This window comes from Polypterus senegalus, chromosome 17 (genome assembly GCF_016835505.1).
Source record: "Polypterus senegalus isolate Bchr_013 chromosome 17, ASM1683550v1, whole genome shotgun sequence".
Lineage (NCBI taxonomy): Eukaryota > Metazoa > Chordata > Cladistia > Polypteriformes > Polypteridae > Polypterus > Polypterus senegalus.
The window spans coordinates 4,013,902-4,037,380 of record NC_053170.1 but is presented as its reverse complement, the minus strand read 5'-3'; the positions used below and the strand labels follow the sequence as shown (position 1 = coordinate 4,037,380).

At 38.0% G+C, this 23,479-nt stretch overlaps 1 protein-coding gene across 1 annotated transcript in view; it reads left to right on the top strand.

The window, feature by feature from the left end:
* Window positions 1–23,479, top strand: part of scn4ab (sodium channel, voltage-gated, type IV, alpha, b) — a 100,354-nt gene that overhangs the window by 27,862 nt on the left and 49,013 nt on the right. The window contains exons 6-12 of the mRNA XM_039739452.1: window positions 4,627–4,718; window positions 8,045–8,317; window positions 12,734–12,797; window positions 13,511–13,652; window positions 19,093–19,293; window positions 20,760–20,942; window positions 21,118–21,241. Of these exons, the coding sequence (XP_039595386.1) occupies window positions 4,627–4,718; window positions 8,045–8,317; window positions 12,734–12,797; window positions 13,511–13,652; window positions 19,093–19,293; window positions 20,760–20,942; window positions 21,118–21,241 (1,079 nt within the window). The remainder of the gene's footprint in view (window positions 1–4,626; window positions 4,719–8,044; window positions 8,318–12,733; window positions 12,798–13,510; window positions 13,653–19,092; window positions 19,294–20,759; window positions 20,943–21,117; window positions 21,242–23,479) is intronic.

Below are 23,479 nucleotides of genomic sequence, written 5' to 3'. Positions count from 1 at the left end.
ATACATACACACACACATATATAAACATATATATACATATACATACATATCTACATATATACACACACAGCTATTTCGTATCAGTGCAATACGCTGCTTGTTAAAACGGATGACTCCCGCTCTTACGTGCAAGTCTGCGTGGATTTTATGAACTATCGTATTTGTTCAAGTTCTATTTAAATTTTAAATAGAAGGAATTTTTATTTAGTCGACAGAAATATCTTTGGTAGGAATGGTAAAAACAGACAGGAATATTATTCGTGAATAAATCAACTCAAACCTTAAACAACTTATAATATTTTGCTCTCCATAAAATATATCCTGTCTAAATTATACAAGTTAGAAATAAAGTAAGCGTTAAAAGAACAAACATTCAAATTTCTTTACTCTTATGTAATTTTATATAAAAATAAACTTAGATTTTAAATATCCCAAAAGATTTTGCTCTCCATAAAAATATATCCTGTCAAAATGATACAAATTCAAATATGAACATGCTGCATAACAAAACCTGGAAATATAAATAAAATGTGTTCCTTTCAGCAATAACAAATAAAATCATTCAGTTGTCTTTGCTCATGTGTCATTTTAGAGCTGGACACCTGGCATCTTTTTTTGGCCACAGGTTCGTTTCTGTTTGGTGTGAGGTTCTGTGTTGTGGAGATTCTCAGGATGGATTGCAGGTGCTCATCAGTGAGGCGACTCCTGTGTGCTGTTTTGTTAGTCTTTATCACTGAGAAGAGCTTCTCACACAGATATGTGCTACCAAACATGCACAAGGTTCGAGCCGCATGTAGACGGACTTTTTTTGTTCTTCAAAGTCACCAAAGTGCCGTGCAAACTCAGTGCGCTCAGTTTATCAGCAAAGTGCGTATTTGGGAACACCATAGTGACGACTTGGTTCAACATTACTTGGCAACAGGGAAAGTTGCACTGGTGCATTTGTGTCTCCCATAAAAGTAGCTTCACTTGAAATCACTTCACAGCTGAAGCGCTGCATTATGGGATCTGTAGTTTATTGTGGTACCAGCGCTTCATATACCCGGGCCATTAATAACAATAATACAGTATATAAAATGATCTCGGGCGGATATAATTACGCGGGTTGGATGTGGCCCGTGGCCCTTGAGTTTGACAAATATGGACTAAATAGAACTTGAAAAGATATATTTTTTGAAATGTGATCGCGCAATTCAGATAGAGTTGACGCGCACTACAGCCTGCATGCCTCAATAAGTCATCCTCCCCTCGCTCTTACTTTTTTACCGTTCTAAAACTAATGAATACACTGAGTATGGCTTTACCAAAACAATCATTGATGGCGAATAAAGTATCCATTATTCGAGTATGTAGAGCGGGATATATATATATACATATATATATACCCGTGTATCGCAGCGGAGAAGTAGTGTGTTAAAAAGGTAGAAAAAGAAAAGGGAACATTTTAAAAATAACGTAACATGACTGTCAATATACAGTATTTGTTTTGTGAGTGTTACTGAGTGTTGCTGTTTTTAAGGATTTGATTATCATTATTTCTTTCAATCAGGTTCGTATTTGTAGGATGTGTTGTGTTCAAGTTACATTCCGTGTTTGTCAATCGTTGTAAAGATGACAGGTTTCATTCATCGATTCGTTTCTTACTGCATCAATAAACAGCTCGTTTTCTTCTTTATCTGAGACCTGACACACTGCATGCACGGGTTTTTACACTGTCTTCCTTTAGCGGGACATTGACTTTTTCCAACGTGTGCTTTGTTTCCGCAGTAGTTGGATTTATGAATATGCTTGTATGTATCAGGCGCTTCATATTTTTGCTGCCTTTTCAATTGTGTAATTGGTTTTGTTCAGCGCTCTTTGGAACTGTTGCTTTTATCTGTGCACTGCGTCAGTTCACGTGAGCCACTCGGTGTACTTGCATCGAAGGTTCCCAGCTGTGCTGGTGCCATCTCGTGCTATGTCCATGGCTGTATGTAATGTTACCTTAGTCCTGGCACTTAAAACGTTCTCTCGCAGTTTCACTGAGTTTGTGTCAAACACCACCCTGACCATCTCATCTTCCTCTCCATAAGCACAGTCCTTCACCCGTGAATATTTACCCGTGGCAGTTTGCTATTGGATTGCCGCTGACGGACGGCCTTATATGGGCAGGCACTAAATTACAAACGCCAGCGGCAGCCTGTCTATGAACTTAATTTAAAGTGTGGGTTTACATCGTGCTTTGTTTCCGAAGTAGCAGAACTCATGAATATGGTTGTATATGTCACTCGCTCGCTTCTTATTGTTTCGCTGCCTTCTCAATTATATAATGCATGTCTTCTTCAGCGCTTTTTTGAGGTCTTCCTGGTTTTCTATGTACTGCGTGATTACGTGGGAGGCATGATGATGTCACACGAAACTCCGCCCCCACGGCGTTGAAGCTCATCTCCATTACAGTAAATGGAGAAAAACTGCTTCCAGTTATGACCATTACGCGTAGAATTTCGATATAAAACCTGCCCAACTTTTGTAAGGAAGCTATAAGGAATGAACCTGCCAAATTTCAGCCATCCACCCACACGGGAAGTTGGAGAATTAGTGATGAGTGAGTGAGTGAGTGAGTGAGTGAGGGCTTTGCCTTTTATTAGTATAGATATGTTTATACAGTGCCTTACCCATGCTCAAAGCATTTCGCAACTTTTCAAAAGGGAAAAATAAAAATAAACGCACAAAAATATAAAATAGGTAGCACTTAGTACAAATTAGTATATACCAAATACAGGAAACACAAAGTTTTGAATTAGAATAAGAAACAATAAGTAGGAATAATAATGCAAGATACTAGAAGAAAACCATGAGCAAATAACTAAATCAGTGTATGTTTACATGTAGAAATATCAATGTAGATATTAAAATCACCCACAAGAATGATTGCCTAGCAAAAACAACTTAACCGAGTTAGTAATTCAGCAAGATCTCTTAAAGACATGTTGTACTTTGGAAGAAGACAGAGAATGATGAGTTGAATAGGGCTGGATTTTGTTGTCATTTTTAGAGCCTAAGATTACAAGGCCAATGAGTATTCTTTTGTTAGTGTAAAGATTACCAAGATACAAGAGATCCTGACATTTGATCGAGTCACCCCATAAATACTCTAGCAATTATTGGCAATGATTTTACCATTTATTAACTCCATGTTTTCAGTTATTTTGAGTGTTTAATTCAGTTTAACTATCTTAAACCAACTGGTGTTGCTCAGGCTTCTTATATCTGGAACATCAGCATTTGTGCAGTATGCTGCTGCTGGAGTATGTGAATTTCCCCTTGGGGATTAATATTATCTCTCTATCTCTCTCTATCTATCCATCTATCTATCTCTCTCTCTCTCTATCTATCTCTCTAATATACAAAACTTTTGTTTTCCCCCTCTGGTGCGTAAATGTATAAATGTTTTGGTGTTCCCACTCTGGAACAAGCAACATATAGTTGACCATGGGAAATGCATAGATTTCCTAAGTTAATTCCTACTATCCTAAGTTACTGTCCTTGGAATTTATTTATAGTCTTAGCGAATACAAGTCTTTCTGGATATTGCAGTTGCTTAAAATCTAATAGTTGTCCAATGATCACATCTTCTCCATTGGCATCGTGAGTTCAAATTGTCTGTTTCACATACAGTACCTACATTTTTAATTTTGAAAAATTTTGGTCCACCATTTTGAATCCACCATCTTGAATTAAAAAAAAAAAATTCAGATTCATAATCTGCAACACAGAAAACCACCAAGTGCTGTTAATAAAGAAATAGTATTGAGATTTTTTATGTCTTATGGGGATGAAATTGTAGAGAGGGTGAGGTGTTCATGCTTCATGTTAGCCGTTCTTGCCCGTGTGGTCCTAGAGAGTAATTAGCAAAATATACTTTAGATCGGCCAAAGGGTTTAGGGTTGTATAGTGGGCATACAGACATTCTGTTTTTATATATAGATTATAAAAAATTTATTTAGTAAGAATTATTTTTATGAATTAAAGACCTCTACCTGCTGATTTATATGTTTGAAGTCTCACAGTGTTAATGTCAGTCATGTCATTTACTTGTTTATCTGTTGAAATGAAGTTCACTATAATTAGTTATTTCTGAAGTTATTCAAATATCGAAAAAACATTTGTGTGTCGTTCTTGTACTTTCCAATTGGTACATAATATTGATTTAGAGAGAAATGTAAAATAAAATAATTTTAAATAGATTACGTTCTTTGAGTAACTGCCCCTACTCTGATGTTCATTTCATTTTTTTAAAACGACAATTTCTTCATCTAAATTAATTGCGTTGCTTTGTAAAAATTGAAGAAACAACACAATCAGATCCTGTTTTAATAGTCTAGTTGTATTTTTTGCAGTGTCCACATGAGGGCTCAGTGTTGTGAGCGGTGCATGCTGTCATTTCATGGATAAAGCTACCATTTGGCTTCATTTGTGACCAGTTGCCTTGTTCTAAATTTAGCTTCATGTCAGACTATATCCACGGAATTGCCTTTTCGTTTGTGTAATGCACCCAAGTGAAGTACAGCAATGTAACAGCTTTCATGTAAATATTTTTTTTCTGACCCTGTGCTGATCCCATGCAATCTCTGTTTTCTCTGCCAGTTACACTACTGAGTTTGTAGATTTGGGCAACGTCTCAGCTCTCCGAACTTTCCGTGTGCTTCGAGCTCTGAAAACAATTACTGTTATTCCTGGTAGGTATTGCTAGCAGATTTTTTTCCTCATTAAATCAGTCAAATTTTATTTTGCAAAATATGTTTTGTGGTAAACATCCTTCTCAAAATATTTCCTAAACCAGTTTTATGATAGCTGTGCAGGCAAGTGTAGGTAAGTTGCTGAGGATCAGCAAAACACTTACACCTTAGTCACTAGAGAAGTTAACTTCATTAGAAGAGACCAGAATCTGATTTTTTTTATTAAGTGTCGGTGCCTGAATACAATATTATGAAGGATTGTATATTCTATATTTAAATTACACAGATTTACTTTCAATCATAATAAAAGCAAGAAAACGGCAACTGCAGGACGCTCTTACTAAACATTTTTCACCTGGAGATCCCCCACATGTAAAGCCCCGCTGTGGAATCACATTGTGTTTTGCAGGCCAATACCTGCACATGGATTCACAAAGGTAACAAAATCACAACACAGTGTTTGTGCATCTTAAGCTGGTCATACGGCTCACAAGTGAAGAAATCGCACTGGTTATTGGTTATTGTTCACTGATTTTCATTTTAATTTTTTAAAACAAGCTTCTACCTAGCCATGTATAAGCCTTACACATCTTGGTGTTTTTACAAATAAAATAAACAGAAGGCCACATGTGATTTTTTTTCCCCATTACAAAATGAATATTATAGGCGTATTGCCCATGTGACCATGAAATAAAACTTTTAATAAATAAAATTTAACATCCCTAGTTGGAATCCTTACCCGATCCCTGTGGTTTGATTGTCAAAGGCACTACATAATATTACAAGGTTGCTCTTTTACACCTCATGACTGATACACTTTGTGATATTGAGTTTGTCACTTCACCAGTCTGGCTTCACACTTTATAAATATGTAAAAACTGTATTTACACCGGTTAAACACTCTAGAAGAGAGTTTATTATAAAATATACAGTATAAAATTTATAAAGTTGGTTTATTAATTTTCAGTACTGACTCCTTAAGTGAGCTTTAGGAAACGACACATAGCTTGACTTATACTGTGGAAGATTATTTTATATATACATATAATATACATAAATATATAATGAGATAAAGAGTTGATCTGTGAACCAGATTGGAATTTCTTTCTGTTTCAAATGCACTGTATTAAGTCAAACAGCACTGGTTGCATCAGCAGGACTGACTCTCCATGTGGTATTAATGATATCATTTCATTTGTCAATTCCCATAGTGTAAGTATAATAGTACAGTACTGACAGAGCCCCTTGGAGTGGCATTTACCATAAAGTGTAAGACACTATATGAAGTTGCAAAGTACTATGGGGCCAAAGCTTATCCTAGTCTTGTTAGGATTTAAATTGGAACTGGACTCATGACCTGCTCTGTTCACACTAATGCACACTTCCCACACTTAGACTCACAACTAGCCAAATAACATCTGTCTGTCATTGTAATCTGTGCATCTTTTGGACTTGGAAGGTTATCAGAGCATGTGGTCAAAAAAAGATAATGAGGACATGAGAAAAATGTGCAAATTAAGTACAGACAGGAGCTAGGTTGTGAAATGAACCCATGTAAACAGAGCTGTAAAGTGGTAGCACCATCCATGCCACCTGATCACAATTAGTGTTCTACCAAATGAAAATAAAAAGTTTAATTAAAGTAAACTTAGTGAGGCCTGGAACTTGAAAATTGCCTTCACCATTTAGACATTAACTCCTGAAATCTGTAAAGAATTGGGAATGCACAACCATAGTCACTGTGCGTTTTGTATTTTTTAAGTTTTTGTCTTGAGAAAAAGAGAAAAACGGTCAGATGTTTAGCATCAACACAAATGGAACAGCAAGGCTTCCCATCCGTTTCCTCCTTCAATGTCTTTTTATGTATTTTTTGTGTTTGTAACTGTGATTCTCATTAGTCCGCTTTGCAGTGATATTGCTGAACTTATACACTTTCTTTTAGGAATGTTCAGGGCCCTTGAGATGACATAGAAACTTTTAGTACTTCAGGTGGCATCACCTTGTGGCCTGCATTGCTATGTGACTGTCCACTCTGGTGTTATTACTAACTCACCCATCAAATGTAACCAATATGAACATTAATAAAATTAAGAAGAAAATTCCTTCTATGCATCTCTGATGGTTATTAAAAGAAATCGAATGATATAGATATTTTTTAAGTATTAGCAATATACTCATTCCAAAAGTGTGTTTCTACAAGCAGCAGTGGCTTTGTCTTAAGTGACTTCTGCTTATAGAGAGGCAGTGGTAGATTAATCTTTAGTTTGTTTTCTTATCTACTAGGTGTCATTGTGTGTAGGTTCTGTACTAGTCTCTCATTATTCACTTAAAGTTTTCAACATACCAGTCCTGCTGAGATAGGCTTCAGCTGCCCCACGACCCTTCCCTGGAAAAGGTGGGTTATGAAAATAGATGGATGGAAGTCTCAGAATCACATAATCTAATTTAGTGTTGCAGGGGGTCACAGCCTATTGTAGCAGCAGTACTGGATATTAGTATTTCACAGGGCCCATTCACACATGTGCACACACACACAGAGGCTACAGTTAGAAGGGACCAATTTAGGCAGTTACCCAGCAACCATACCACACACACTTCAGTACAGGTAATCCACTTGAAGCTAAGCATGGTCAGGCCTGGCCAGTACTTAGATGGGAGACTATCTAGGAAAAGCTAGGGGTCCTGCTGGAAAAGGTGGTGGTTAGGCCAGCAGTGGGTGCTGTAATCTGTATGTGGACCCCAATGCCGTACTGACAAGAACACTGTGCTGTTAAAAATGGCACCCAACTTTGAATGAGACATAAAACTGAGGTCCCGACTCTCTGTAGTCATAAAAGACACCTGGGCATCTTTTGTAAAGAGTTGGGTGTTTATCAATGTCCATACTGAATTGTCCACTACAGCCTTATCATTCTTGTCCCTAAATGATCCCCTGTCCCTAACTTCTTAACTGTCTCTCTCACTCCTTCTAATAGGTAATATGTGGTGAAAGTACTAATGCAATAATGGCAGCTGTCGCATCATCCAGGTGAATGCTGCATATTGGTGGTGATTGAACTGGTTCCCTTCTGACTGTGTAAAGCACTTTGAGTACTGAAACAAGCACTGTAAATGTAAAGTTTTTTTTTTTTTGTTATCTAACCTTGGAGGAAAACTGGAGCACCCAGAGGAAAGCCCACACGAGCACAGGGAGTATAAACAAATTCCACACTGACAATGAGAGAAGAGTGATTTGAACCTGGACCTATAAAGTAGGAGCACTGATCCCAGCATTACCATGCTGCCCATTAAAGATTTCAGTAGTTATTCTGTTTTTGTCTTTACAGGTTTGAAAACCATTGTGGGCGCACTCATCCAATCGGTGAAGAAACTGTCTGATGTGATGATCCTCACCGTCTTCTGTCTGGCAGTCTTTGCCCTCATTGGCCTGCAACTCTTCATGGGTAACCTGAGGCACAAGTGTGTTAGGTGGCCCATTTCTTTTGAAAATATGACCATGGCCTACAATGAGACGTCTTTCAGTTTCAATGAGACATCTGGGAATTTCAATGGAACAGACAACAGCTGGTTTGACTGGGACGAATACATTAATGATGACGGTAACTAATACTTTGTCTAATTCATGGCAAGGTGCCTGTTAATGAGACAGTGGAGAAGGCTAGATTGCAAGTACAGCCCAGGTCAAATATCTCAAAAAATGCACAGAGAGCATGAGTTCTGTAGCTCTCTGGAGAAGCTCATTAAATTGTCTTCAGGTGCATCTTGATTAGCCAGGGTTAATGGAAAGATGTGGGTCATTTAGACATGGAAGTTAACAAAATGAATGATGACAGCAAATAAGGTTTGGAAATATGCTTACTGAGATTTGTATTTTAAAAAAAAATGTGCTTAAGTTCATTTTCTTTTCCTTTAGCAGTAACTTGGTTGGGTGTGAAAGTGTTCGGTTACTCAGGACTATCTAGGGACTTCCTGCTTCTCTACTTTAGTTGCAGCCTGATGGCCATGTTATGAACTTGTTTGCCCAAATGTCTATAACTGATGATGACCTCTGGATTAAAGGGGCTCTCACGTGTTGATCAGAAACTGAACATAAACTATATGGACAAAAGTATTGGTACACCTGATCATTACATCAACAGGGACTTCAATGACATTGCATTCAAATACATAGACTTTAATATGGAGTTGGTTCCCCCCTTTGCAGCTATAACAGCTTCCACTCTTCTTGCAAGGCTTTCCACAAGATTCTGGAATGTTTCTGTGGGAGTTTGTGTCCATTGATTCTGTAGAGCATTTATGAGGTCAAGCACTGATGTTAAAGATTTATAAAATTTAAACGGGACAGGCAAAACGTAGATTCTGTTGTAAATATGTATAGATCTGCAGCCACCAGAAATAAAGCACACAGAAGTGGTGTTACGAGTGATGGGTTCAACCATCTTTTTTTTTTTTTAAATGTTTACAAAAAAAACGCTTATAATAATCAAATGCACATATCCTCTTGTATTAATACAAAGACTATGTCCCCACTACTATGTTTTTGTTTAAAAAAATGCAGACAGTGTTTTATCTTTTGAAAATAAATTCCAGAGCTTCTGAAAACACCACCTCAGTGTGATTGTGTGAAAACAGAGTTTTGAAAATGCAGATGCTAATCACACTGTTTTTATTTGGATAACTAATACTTTTTCTAATTGATGGCAACGTGCCTGTTAATGAGACAGTGGTGAAAGCTAGATTGCAAGTACAGTCGGTTCTGTGGTTCTTCCCTGATTGGATTCTGCTAATTACAATATCTCATCCCCGACTGGTCACTCTTAATGCAAGAAAACCATATTCCAGCGTAGCGGACACAGAGGAGTTGCTTTCACAGGTGCTAGTTGTGTTTCATGCCTGTATGCATTTCAATTATGTTTTGTACAGTTAGTCATGGCTCCAGGCCTATTGATTTGAAAGCTTTTTGCACAAGTAGTTGTTAAGATAAGTAATTAATCTTAATATACATGAGCCCACACACATACACAGACTCAATGAAATTTGTAAGTAAGGATAGCTGACAGCTTGTTTGTCCCACAGAACATATGTTGGATGAGGAAGAGAAAGAAGTTAACGTGAACCCACACACAGTAGATCGGTAAATGTCGACATGGACAAAGGCATTAAGCCAGCCCTGGACCAATCTGTTTATCTATGTATTGAATTTATTTCATTTGACCCAATGTGTTTAGCCTCATATTAAATATTAAAGTTGTTCATTTGATTTAATTTCCTGTTGGTTTTACTGTACATTCATGTGCGTACATAATTAATATTCCTTATGGTATTATACTTGACTGTATATTATTGTACAGTACAATCAGTTGTATTGCATAGTAAAATCTTCCATTGAGTGATTTTCCTATGGTATCACTGAAGTGTCACTTATGTGGAAGCACTGGCACTGGATGGACTATTCTATACTGATTTTTGATTTTCTTTACTGCTGTACTCATACACAACTGCTAGTTGGTGGTCCCATACGAAGCAAAGATTTATTTACATTTTTACAGTTGTAATGGGGAAACAACAAAAATCATGAAAGAATATCTGAATTTCAAAGTGTACATCACAAAACAAATAAAAGATTAGTAAAGGGACCTGTTTTGGTGCTTACTTAGAAGCCTCTTGAAAGTAATCTAAAAGCTTTTAGACATAATTGTCCTTTTTGTTTACTTTCAATGTTTACATTTTGTGGTTAGAATTGTTATAAATTACAAAGTCCATCTGTTTGGTTTGAAAGTAAAATTCAAATATGGACTGAATGCTTTTGGTTTGTTACATAGAGAAAGCCTGCCCACAATAAGTTTAACTGAAACATATGGTGTGACATTATAATGACAGATGTTATTTAACAAATGGCTGAATGCTTAATGCTAGTGTTGGGGGGGTAGGTTGGGGCACACGTCAGACATGTGAGAGCTGGATCAAGTAAAAGCAGCATTATCATACTTCATCAAAGCTCTGCTACTCACTGAAACAACTGTTATTAGCTATTTATCTTCTCATAAAGCATGCAGTCCAATAAACAACGTTCTTTATTTCTCTGAGAAGCAACTGCAGTGTGTCCCCATTTCCTTGTGTCCGTTTGTCCTCTTGCCTTTTGTCCTTGCTTTGTATACCCATCAGTGAGCAGAGTTGGCACCAGGGAAAAATCTAGATGAGGGCATTTGAAATTCTGGGGGGAGGCTGATGATATTTCAGTTAAAATGGATCCACTGCAGCGACCCAAATGCAACATTGTCTTCACTTTCAGTCCCAATAAATTGAATTAGCAACAGATACTCACTAATAACATTTTTATTATAAAATTTGTCAGAATTTCTGTCAACATTCACCTACCTTAACAGATTCATTGATTGTAGGAACAACATATTTATAAATATTAATGAAAGATACAGATGTAAATATGCAACTATGGCAGTTAAGGAGCTCAATCTTACACATAACTTTAAAAAAAAAAGCTGCCAGTAATTCATATTACCCAACAACTGACACATCAACATTGAAAAATTGATGCAAAAGACTTCTTGGACAGTTTAATTTTAGTATGAGTTAGCAGTCAGTGTTGTTTTGTGACCACTGACTAAGTGTATCCATTTCTTAGCGTAAAAGTAGGAGAAAGTGTTCAAAAACCCTTTTGTCCAAAACTGAGAGGCAGAACAAGAAAGATGAGGTGTCAATTCCTCCTTTTGTCCTCTGTGGTGGCAGTACTGTTGTAAGTATATATGGAATATGTAATGCGTATCAAAAACAGAAGGGGTGGAATAGTTCATTGGAAGGAGCGATGCCCTCTTCTGCAGCCCTCACTCTGTGGTGCTGGGCCAAGTTGCATAGATGATCTCCTGGTTGCCTGTTTGGTTATAAGAGCAGCAGAAACCCACATGATCCTTTTTGGGGTCTATGTGCCCTCTTGTGGCAGAAATGTGCTTTCACCTCTAGTGTCCCCTCACTGGCGTCTTTGTCTTTCTAGAATGAGTCACAATACTCTCCTTAAACATGTCTGTGTAGGATTACTTCCTTATCTACCATATACCAAATTCTTATTGTTTGTGTAGGTGCTCCTGTGTACTGTTGTCCTTGTCACATTACAAAACTATAGGACACTGACACAGTGTTAGATGTTTCTACAAGTACTGTATCTCTCCAGTTCCAAAAATCTTCAGAGCCTCGTCCTTGCTTTGCATTACACAGTCTCACCTGAACTTCTTTGGCTTACCTGAAAGAACATCACACCACCAAATGCTATGTCATTCCTTACCCACTGTATTTTAGTAATCCAGAAGCCCAATTGCCATATGATATCATTTTCCTGTGCCATTGAGCATCAGAAGAACTGTATTCCTACTGGAGTATGCCCATATATCCCAATATTCCTGAGTCTTGTTCATCATTTCCCAGCTTTCCTACAGTCTTTATGTCTGATCTGTGTCTGTATCTCCTAATAGGCTAGGGACCTTTCCTGGATTTGTGCAAAACGGAAGGTTTTGTGCAAAATCATAGATAAAATAGAGGGGGGATTGAAGTTTTCCTTTGCGTTCACACAGTATTACATGGTGGGGGTTACTGTATATCCTTTGGGGTTCAGTGCACAGTCTTATGTGCTTATAAGAATACGAATGGGGAAGGGGATCATTCCCCCTTGGTGTTTTGTACATGTCTTACATGGATATAAAATCGAAGAGTGGGGGGCAGAGGTGCCCTTAGGTTTTATGTATGTTCATATAATCACATAACATTGATCAGGGTCTGTATTATATATAATGGTCAAAAAGATGAAGGGATTACTGCTATAGACCATGTATATGCTGGACAAAAAGATCTGCTGATCCCTGGTGTGTCAATTTGCTCTGTATTGGTGTGTTTGTGTGCTTGCTTCACCTTTGTCCCAGTTTCTTTATTTAGGTCTACTCTTGTTTAAAGTCATTGTACTCTTTTTTTTTTTTTTTTTAAATTTCCTATCTTTCTGTTTTTTCAAGGTAACTATTACTTTCTAGAGGGGGCCGCAGATGCCTTACTGTGTGGTAACAGCTCAGATGCTGGGTGAGTCAACAAGTTCTGCCAACGTGGCCAGTGATATACTTTTGCTTAATAGTGTTAATTATTATGAAGTGTGCCATTAGGGAAGCATAGTAAATAATTAGTTCTTTATGTGCCACCATTAAGAACCTGAAGAGTAACAGAAACAGGACAATACAAATCTATATTCATTCTAGCACTTTAGGAGATGAGCTGCAGACATCAACATTACAGGCAGGATGCATCAAGACATCTACAAACACACCTTGATAAGGAGGTTATGCTGAAGCTTTATAATCCAAGTGAAAGGAGGATAAATTAAGTCAATTAATTGTTCAAATGAAATTTATAACTGTTTTTTCAGTTTCATTTAATCTGGGTGTTGAAGGACAAAAGTCACCCATATGTGGTATAACACCAGGACCGTTCTTGACAAGAGGTGATATGTTAACTATTAAAATGATTATAAATGGCATGAAATGAAAGCTGGAGCCAGGAGGTGTCAGCACCACTTCTGTATGACTGAGCCTTGCAGATATGGCAGGCTAAAATGTTAAACCCAGATGCAAGACACTTGGGGGGAGTAACATTTAGGAAAGATGAGGAAAAGAGGGTTTCTGTTTCAAATAGTCCCCTCCGCATCCCTTGAAAGCAATTTCAGCAACTCCACACCTTCAATTTCTGCACAAGTCTTTTATTATCAATCTTTGATTCTAACTGATTTTTCTTCTTTACAGACAGTGCCCAGAAGGATTCATGTGCATGAAAGCAGGAAGGAACCCAAACTACGGTTACACCAGCTATGACACTTTCGGTTGGGCTTTTCTTTCTTTATTCAGACTAATGACTCAAGATTACTGGGAGAATCTTTTCCAGCTGGTATGTACAGTTTCTCAAACATGAATCTAGTCAATATGCAGTATGCACCGAAGCCCTTCTGTGCTAAAAACAAACATGAAAGAGGTTAATTCATGTAAACAAAAGTTGGAATGCTTACAATAAATTCGTTTTTGTTATGCAAAAAATACACAGTAGCAGTTTATCGATCGTGATATTTATAGTCAATTAGGACCTCCGCTTTTTTGATTTTTATTTAATGCTAAATGATTTGCAAGCTCTGAATCATCTGCCAGTTTCAAGCCACATTACTGTCAACAATTATCAAATACACTGAAACCTTTCTACGTGTAAAAAGGTAAAATTTTTCTTTTTATCCATTTTTTTACCTTATTTTATAACATTATACAAAGTTTTGGGGAATCCTTGCAGAATCTGTTGCAGCACAAAGACCTTTCCAAAATATATCAGACTGGAAGTGGGTGTACTGTTTATTTCATTGGCCTTCGCTGATTATAGTACATACAGTAATTAATTATTTAAACCAATTGTATGTGATATAAGGTCAAGGTGACTCATTTTCTGAATTCTCTTCCAGTCTTAAGCTATAAAAACTCACATTATTCATTTTGGGAAACCAGCTAATCAGAACACAATACTTCTTCCTCACCTGGTTATTAGGTGTTTGTTCCCAATTCAGTTTTTTTGTTGAATTTAGGAGTAATTTTGGCTCTGCTCATTCATCACTGTTTTTAAATTTTTAAAGCATAACCTTTGTGCTCATATATGCAGTGATTTAAGAATGTAAAAATATTCTGTCCCACCAAACTTAGTCATTATTATTATTCAAAAAATGGTTCCAGTACTGTGCAAAAGTCTTAGGCATATATTTTTTGCGTTCTCCATCAATGTGAAAGAAAATTTCAAATCTCTCTATTATATAAAAAAAATCTTGGGTCGAGATGTGACCTTCTCAGAAAGACACTTTGACGTCCCGCGAGAACAACCCATTTAAAACAAGATCACGGATATCTAACCTCTCAGTTGTTGGAATGCTTTTGGCAGACACACTTCATGTGCTCTCAGCTCTTAAAAATTTTATATGTTCTAGATGGCATGTCAATGACTAAGCGAAGAAGAAAGAGCAGCTCGTTGAAAAGAGACCCAAAAATGTTGGAGAGAAAAGAATGCAAAAAAGAACAATAATGATCTATGTGCAAATTCTGAAAATAAGGAAATTAATAATCAGCCCGGACCAAGTGGACTTGAAAACCTCGTAGGTCCAATCAGGGTCAGAAATAAAAGACTTCATAAAGAGGTTCAAAAGCGTTGGCGCGATACACATGCAGAGCAGGTTAGAGATTATGAAAGTAGTAAAATTCGAAAGTATCAAAAAAAGAGAGTAAAGATCGCATTACCACAAGCTAATGGAAATTATTATTTGGTGAAATAACGGAACAGCAAAAAAAGATTGAATTTATGGACATAGGTGATACGTTAGAAGTATGCAGATATTGTTCTGCTTTAAAGTTTAAGTCAGCAACTTGTACATCTTCTAATTTTTAGAACATTAGAATATCCTAGACGAGATCAGGCCATTTAGCCCGGCAAAGCTCGCCACTCCTATCCACTTATTTCTTCCAAAAAACATAGAGTTTTGAAAGTCCCTAACGTCTTACTGTCTATCACACTACTTGGTAGCTTATTCCAAGTGTCTATGGTTCTTTGTGTAAAGAAAAACTTCCTAATGTTTGTGTGAAATTTACCCATAACAAGTTTCCAACTGTGTCCCCATGTTCTTGATGAAATTTGTGTTGCCATCAGGGAAAAGTAGTGTTGCCTCCCAATGAAGAGGAGTATCCGCGAGAATTAAAAGATTTGTTGTTTGGTGAAAGTGAAATCCACAAACATTACAGGCAAAATATCAGAGTATGCAATAATCTTTTTGCGTTTGCATCATTCAGTGCTCAGAACATAGATTAACACAATAATGGACCATACACTATGAGAACCTGTGGTCCCGCAACAATTAAAGCTACGACAAGTTTCATTTCGAAGAAACCACAATTTGGTCAGGTGTATATTTATGATCACGGAGAAGCGATGCAACATAGAGTCAAAAGAGTATGTAACAATTGCGATGAAAATAACAATCTCTTTAAATTGTATATCCGGTTAACCAAACCCGGGGGTGGGCGAGTGAAGCAAGTAGGGGGCAAAGCGCCCTAGTTTTCCAAAAAGTTAAATTTTACCAAAAGATTTTTGTATTTAACATTAGACGGAAACATTTAAGTAACGGAGCACTTCTAAGTTCAAAACTTGATGACTTTGTTCTCTTGTCCAGTGCAGGACTAAACAAAGATAACTAAAAGTTACTAAAGATCATTTGGCATAAGCAGTTCATGGAACCAACCTGATGGACTGAAACAGATATGGGTGCAGAAGGATTTAAACTGGGCAAATGGCAAGCAAACTAAAAGGTGTGGCAGCGGCCAAAGGAACAGTTTAACTCTCAAATGATCAATTCATACATCATGACAAGTGTGAGCATAGCAACAAGACACAAGTTGGTCATCCTATATCATCAAGATATCGCCTAGGCCAGTGGTGGCGAACCTATGGCACGCGTGCCAAAGGGGGCACTCAAAGCCCTCTCAGTGGGCACGCGCGCCGTCGCCAGAGCACAGAGTTCGTTACTATAAAGCCAGAGGAATGCGGGGCCGGGCTGCTCCCCTCACCGCTCCCCCTCTTCACGTGCGCCGGAGGACTTTTCTCACATCACCCGCCCCTCTGCCCAGCAGCCCAATGGGAGCGCGTCCTTCCTCTCCTGTCTGGGGTAAGGCGGGCGGCACACATGCAGCTTGAGGGTGCGGCACGGACTGCAGCCTTTTGAGCCTGTGATTCCTTTGGTGAGGTTGGAGGGGATGTGGTATAGCGGGTCCACAGCTCAAAATTGAAAAGGCTAGTTTTAACAGATAATTGCCTTTCGCTTAAAGAGGGTTATGGTAGAGTGGCCGGAGCGGTTTCCGGGAGCTTTGTGATGCGTGCAGTCCTCGCTTAAGCGCACAGGTGAGGAGTCGTCCGCATCTGTAATTATTGCCGGGAGTTGCTAATCGCCACACCTGATCCACGACTCCGTAATATATAATGGAAGCTTTGGGGGCGGAGCTTAATAGGGAAGACCTGCGTGAAACACTTGAGGATCGAAGGGATGACAAAGGACAGCACAGCACAGTTAGTTATGAAAATGAAATCCTTAAAGTGTGGAATTCTCTGCCAAATAATCTTAAGTCAATGAAGGCACTTGAGATTGCTTTCCTTACTTTCTTTGGAACATCTTATGCTTGTGCGCAGCTGTTTTCAGCTTTGAATTAAATCAAATCTGACACCAGAAACAGACTAACAGATGACCTGAGTGCTGCATGTGTTGCTCCCAAACTTACAAAGTATAAGCCAAGGTTAGACAAATTATCAGCATACATACAACAGCAAAAAGCACATTAATTTTTCAAAAGCATACCGAATGCAAACCATTACCTTTCAACAAAAAGTTGTTTGTATCATTGAAAGCTCTGTTATTATGTTTTTCTTTTAAGACAAAAGATGTTAATGTATGAGTGGCTTTTCTAAACTAAAAGCTCAGTAGATAGACAGACAGACAGAGCATCAGTATTGGCAGTTCCGTCCAATTTATCATCCAGCTGCACTCCCAGGTATTTATAGGTCTGTACCCTCTGCACACACTCACCTCTGATGATCATGGTGTCCATGAGGGGCCTGGGCCTCCTAAAATCCACCACCAGCTCCTTGGTTATGCTGGTGTTCAGTTTTAGGTGGTATTCAGGTTAAATTGCCATGTTGGCACTTTGCGATAAATAAGTGGGTTTTGGATTGCAGTTTGGGCACTTGGTTTCTAAATGGTTCGCCATCACTGGCCTAGGCAGTAATTTCGCTGCTAACATGATTTTCTAGTTGTGCTGTCTAAACTCGCAAATGAAAATGAGCAAGATGGAGAACCAGAAATGCAATGGTTGGCCATGGACATACAGTGCAAAAGGTGAGAGAGAAATCAAAATGACATTCATTCAAAATCAGGACAAGTCTAGCACAGCTATCAGCTATGAACTTGCAAAAACCAGTGAAACCAAAGTCTTCCCCTCTACAGTCCGACCATTCTTGTAGGAAGATCTACTACCACAAAGCGATTCTGCCAAAGCTGAAATAAAGCCAAAAGCGAACCAATGGTCAAAAACACAAGGATTGCGGTTCTGAACAAGGGCAGCAAGTACACCAGACTGACGAGTCATAATTTTACATTTTTGGCTCATACAGGGGGCAGAGTATCAAGAAGATCTGAATAGCGCTATATAATTGAGTGTTTGAAGCCTGTAGTAAGAACAGTGGAGGTTCATGTAGACATGGTGCTACTTTATGATATCTGGCCAGAATGAATGGAATCCTCGATGCTGAAAAGTACAAGCAGATTCCCATCCATCACGCAGTACCATCTGGAGTTCAGCAATTGGTGGTATGGCCTCCATGCAATGCTGATCTCAACATCATTGTGGCTGTCTTAGATTACCTGGAGAGACAAACAATAGAGATGACCACCATATTGGGCAGGAGAACTAGGGAGATTTCAACAAGATGACATTTTTTTATGAAGCTGCATGATAAGATAGTGAACCTTGGGCAACTAGTGCAATTTTAAAGGCAAATAGCTGGCACTCCAAATATTGATTTTTACTGTTTAGTGCTCTTTATAGTATATTTTTGATATTCAGAAACTAATCATTTCATTATTTTTGAAAGCATTTCTGCTTTACAGATTTTCTTACATTTATCTAAGACTTTTGCATAGTGTTATATGTGAAGTTTTTACTTATTATTAAAGTGCTGCATGATATTGAAAATCAAGCAATTATTCCACCAATTAGAAAAAATCACTTTATAAAGAATACAGATGTCACATAGTGAGGAAGCTCTATTCCCATTCTAATTCATGCCACTCTTACACTGATTTATTAATCGTTAACTTAAAAAATCAATGTAAGGAGAGGAAGAAGAGACCAGATTTGCCAAAGCTGCATCCAGACAAAACCTCCTGACCTCACTATCATAAGATCTGTGGCTCGAAGTTAAAAATATTGAGCCATCTAAAAAACCACACAAGTAAACCTAGTGGTGTCATTCAAGTTCTGAGTGGCAGCCAGTGATCAAGCTAACTCAATTGTTTGTATGACTGTGTCCTTTCTAGCCATTTGTTTTTAAGAATTGGCCTGATGCACATCATCTAGTAGAAGTTGTAAGTACTGTGTAATGGGCTGTAAAATCCTATACATTTGCTCTTCTGGCTTTCTGGTCTTTATTCTGAATGAAACTCTGTTTCTAGGTATAGCTATATTTTTGTTTAAGTGTATACATACAGATTAAGCAGCATATATATTTTATTCTGAATGTGTTGTTGCATTATTTCTTTCAGACCCTAAGGGCTGCTGGCAAAACCTACATGATATTCTTTGTGATAATTATCTTCTTGGGCTCTTTTTACTTGATAAACTTGATTCTGGCTGTGGTGGCCATGGCCTACGCAGAACAGAATGAGGCCACAATGGAGGAAGCAAGACAAAAAGAGGAAGAGTTTCAGCAAATATTGGAGCAACTGAAGAAGCAGGACGCACAAGTGAGTAACCTGCTTGGCCCAGTATAGCGTAACAGAAGTATCCTGCCAAGTAAAATACAAAAAGAAGAGGCCTGAACCAAAAGACAAGCAAAACATCATAACTGGGAAGACAAATGTACATGATTGTCAAATCAAAAATCAAAACCTTAGTTGTTGTTGACAATACGTAGAATGGAGATCCTGTTAGCTAGAAATATACATATGCTAAATCAAAAAGTAAAGGTAACTTGATAATTGTGCTGTAACCTCAACAGATAGAACCTGACGCAACACAACACTTTCATGATAAATTATGGGTAGTTCAGACACGCACGATGCAGCAATCTGTCATCAGTCTAGCTGAAGATAAGTTCAAATGAACAAGGACTCTTCACTGCAGGATTTTACCATTGTTAAACAACGCACCGTAGTGAGATGTGTTTGGGCAGAGGGTGTGAAACCTGCTGAAATTCACCAAACCTTGGCCGTGAAAGTGAAACAACATGCACGCTGTGTATTTTCCACGGATTCTGGTCCACCTGTGAAGTGAACACACCCAGCTGGACACAGACATCGCCTCTGCGCTTTTCTTTGACTTGGATTCCAAACACCAAACTATTGTTCTGTTCTCCTGTCCACTCTTTGTGTCATTGCAAGCCAATTTTAATCTGGTGGACAGGACTTTCTTTCCCCTGATGATCCTTACCTTAGTTTCTGGGTGAATGTCAGGTTTCAGAGAGGCTTTTTCTTTGTTTTTGTTACATCTACTTGAACCTGATTTGTTCTTTCTGACTAGGATTATTCTGATGTCTTCACCATGTAAAGAACATGGTCCTAGTGCTCTGATGTGACAGTGGTGTTCACTGAGCTTGAGCGAGTATGCACTTAGTTGTATTATGCTGTTACATGTGCTGTCAATTGTCAGGGCAGTGGTCATTTTCTCAGATAAAAGAGGCTAAAGGATTCAGGTTAGTTGCCAGCTCCCGGGTGGTAAGGTGCAGGGCTGGCGCCTGGTAAAACCGCACTAAGCAAAGAACAGTTATTTTCAAGGCTCAAGTTAAGTATGCAAAAGTGTTCAAAAACTCTTTCCTCCAAAACTGAGGGGGCTGGACATTTTACTTAAGGGTGCAATGTCTTTTCTTTTCCATTCAGTTAGCCACAAGGCCTATTTAAATATACTCTTAAGCTTCTTTCAGGAAGCTTTAGAGCTGCAGTTATCCTTAGAAGTGTTCTGTCTCCAGTGTCCGCCACATTCACCCTGACATCATCTATTCTTTCAGTGGTTATGGGCAGCTTAAAACAAAAAAAAAAACGTATCTGTGGTCCAGGAACATTGCACTTGGACATTTGCTATCAGGTCATCTAATTTCTAGTTCTTCCACCATGTGTGTGATGATACCAGCTGCCTGTCAGATGTGGTTGGAATATTCTTTAATTCAGCCTAATGATTTCTTGCATGGGATGGCTCCTTTGATTTCTCTTTACAGCTGCATGGACCAGCCAAGGCCCATGGAAACAGCCAGGACTCACTAGCTGGAAATCAAGTAAAGAAGAAAAAGGGCGACTCCGAACATGCTGATACTGATCAAGAAGGGGACCAAATCGGAGACTGCAATGGAAAAGTCATACCAAAGGTGGTCATTGAGCGAGTCAACTCTGTACAAGCTGAGGTAAACCCCCATACCCACTGGACTTGGTAACATAATCCCCTCCATCTCATTAATTTTCATAGAGTAACTTTAACAAGGAGAAAACATATTGATGATGTCTGACAAAATAGTTACACTTTGCCTTCATTGCTGCTGTTCTTTTGCTTCCTTTTGTTTTGATTTTTTTTTTCTGTAGTCAGTTGAGGAAGTTGTGAAACACAATCAGCCTTACTCCAAACAAAATATGGATTACTTGGAGGATCCAGGTCTTCAGAAAAGAACTGCAAGTGCAATGAGTGTGCTTACTAATGCCATGGAAGGTAAACCAATTTGTTTCATAACAGTAACCCTTTTCCATGTTGTGACTCCAGGCTGAGTAATTTCCTGCATTACTACCTGGTGTAGCACACCTAGTTTAAGGGATGTGCTTAGGGATACACAGTGAGTAGTTTACATCTCTTTGTAAGTTCTGCAGGTTTTAAAAGTAATGCAAAAAATTATGCTGCAGCTTATAGTTGCACATTGTGGCAATGTTCACTGAAAGAAGCACTAGGGGCTTTAAATTTGGCATTAAAATTGTGAGTACCCCACACAAATTAAGTTGTTCCCTCAAATTCTAACTTTTAATCCTCAAATTCCCCTCGCATATTTATTTGGAACTTACAGTTAATTTTTAAAATTACTATTTCATAATTGAGCCTAACTTGTTACTTATGAATTAATATATTTTCATTTTCATAGAATGTTAGCTTTCCTGTTGCAGCTGCTCCTGTGTGCTGTGGAATTCGGTTGTTCACTGGGGCTGTACAGCTGCACAGCAGGTGACAAGGGTGCAGCATGCAATGCCTTTTGTTCAAATAAAGCTTAAGAAGAAACTTGACTAAACATTGTTAAATTAAAGGTTAAAAACAGGCTCAAGTATATTGTGCTAATATAACAAATATAAAAATTCAGAAATTGACTTGGAATGTTTAGTCAATTCCTATTCAGTTTAACTTCTTTTTATTTGACAAACCCACCGCTGCCAATTTATGGCATCAGTCCTCTCACAGAGTCTGAAATCACCCCTTGTGTTAAATTTTAGGGAGATCTTCCCCAATCAAGCACTGGCACTTTATAAAACTTTATAAAAATCCAAAACCTTATCATCTAAGTTCAACCAATTGTTTTTTCAATATACAGTAGCTCTCTTTTCTTTGTACAGACTCAGTAGGCTTTCACAATTTTACTGTTATAAAGCACTCCCAATCTCAGAGCCATCAGGTTGAATTAACATTTGTATATGATTTTTTGATTGGATATATTTGGGGAAATTGCCTTTTTGCATGATCTTTGGAGGTCAGAGTGAAAGGTCAGCCATTGTGCAACTCCCCTGAAGAAATGTTCAGGTTAAGAGCCTATTATGAAAAGTGGCACAAGTAAATACTTTTCTGATTTTCTTATATAAGAAAGAAATGTGTACAATTCATTGAGTTTTGAGTGAAAAAAGTTGAATGACATTGAAAAACATGCTAAAGGCATGTCTTTGCAATTTTCTCAAAACTGTTGGGTCTGTCAGTGTTCTGTATTTTTTTTTCAAAGGAGAACTTAAAATTTGAAAGGTGTTTGACCAGTCTTGGGCCATTTACATCACAATTATTGCAAAATTATTGTATACATGGTACTACTAGTCTGCGGTGGGCTGGCGCCCTGCCCAGAGTTTGTTTCCTGCTTTGCGCCCTGTGTTGGCTGGGATTGGCTCCAGCAGACCCCCGTGACCCTGTAGTTAGGATATAGCGGGTTGGATAATGGATGGATGGATGGGTTCTACTAGTAATCTTTGAAAAGTCCAACTTCTGCTAGAAAAAAATACTATATATAAAACACTCTGTAAAATTCCAATGTTATGCAATAAACAGATGGACTTCAAAAACACTTCAAAATATGGCTTAGACCTTAGAGGGTTAATATTATAATTGAGATTTGACCAGCTGAAAATGGAGAAGAGGAAAACAAAAACTCTAGTTAACAACACTTCTGGAGAAAATGAAGTTAGGATGAGTGCATGATCAAAGTCACAGTCAACAGACAATGTTAAAGTTCTGGTGGCCTTGGCCAACAGCCTGTCCGTCCCCTCCTGGACATTCTGGAACACATATATAAGTTCTGGTGTTAGTTTGCTAGGCACTCAAGACTCAAAAATGACTTTGATTTAAAAAGTAGGATTTAAGGCTTCAGTGAAGCCCCTACTCAAAATCATCCTGGCCTCAAAATGGAGAAAAAGATGATGCCTACATAGACCAAAGGAGCCAAGACTTAATTGTACACCCTAAAAGGAAGCAGAAATCATAAAACTCCTGGCCCAAATTAACAAAACAGAGCTCCTTTAAAATATATTTAAACTATTTATTATCAAAAAACATAAAGCAAAACAAAAGGAGTAGATTGATGTTTGCTGGGAAGGCAAAGTGAAGGTTAACAAAGTAAAGTCTATTATCCAAATTTAAACTCTTAAAAACCAAACATAATTCCATAAACCACAGAATCAAACAAAAGCATTTACAATCTCCAAATGTCGA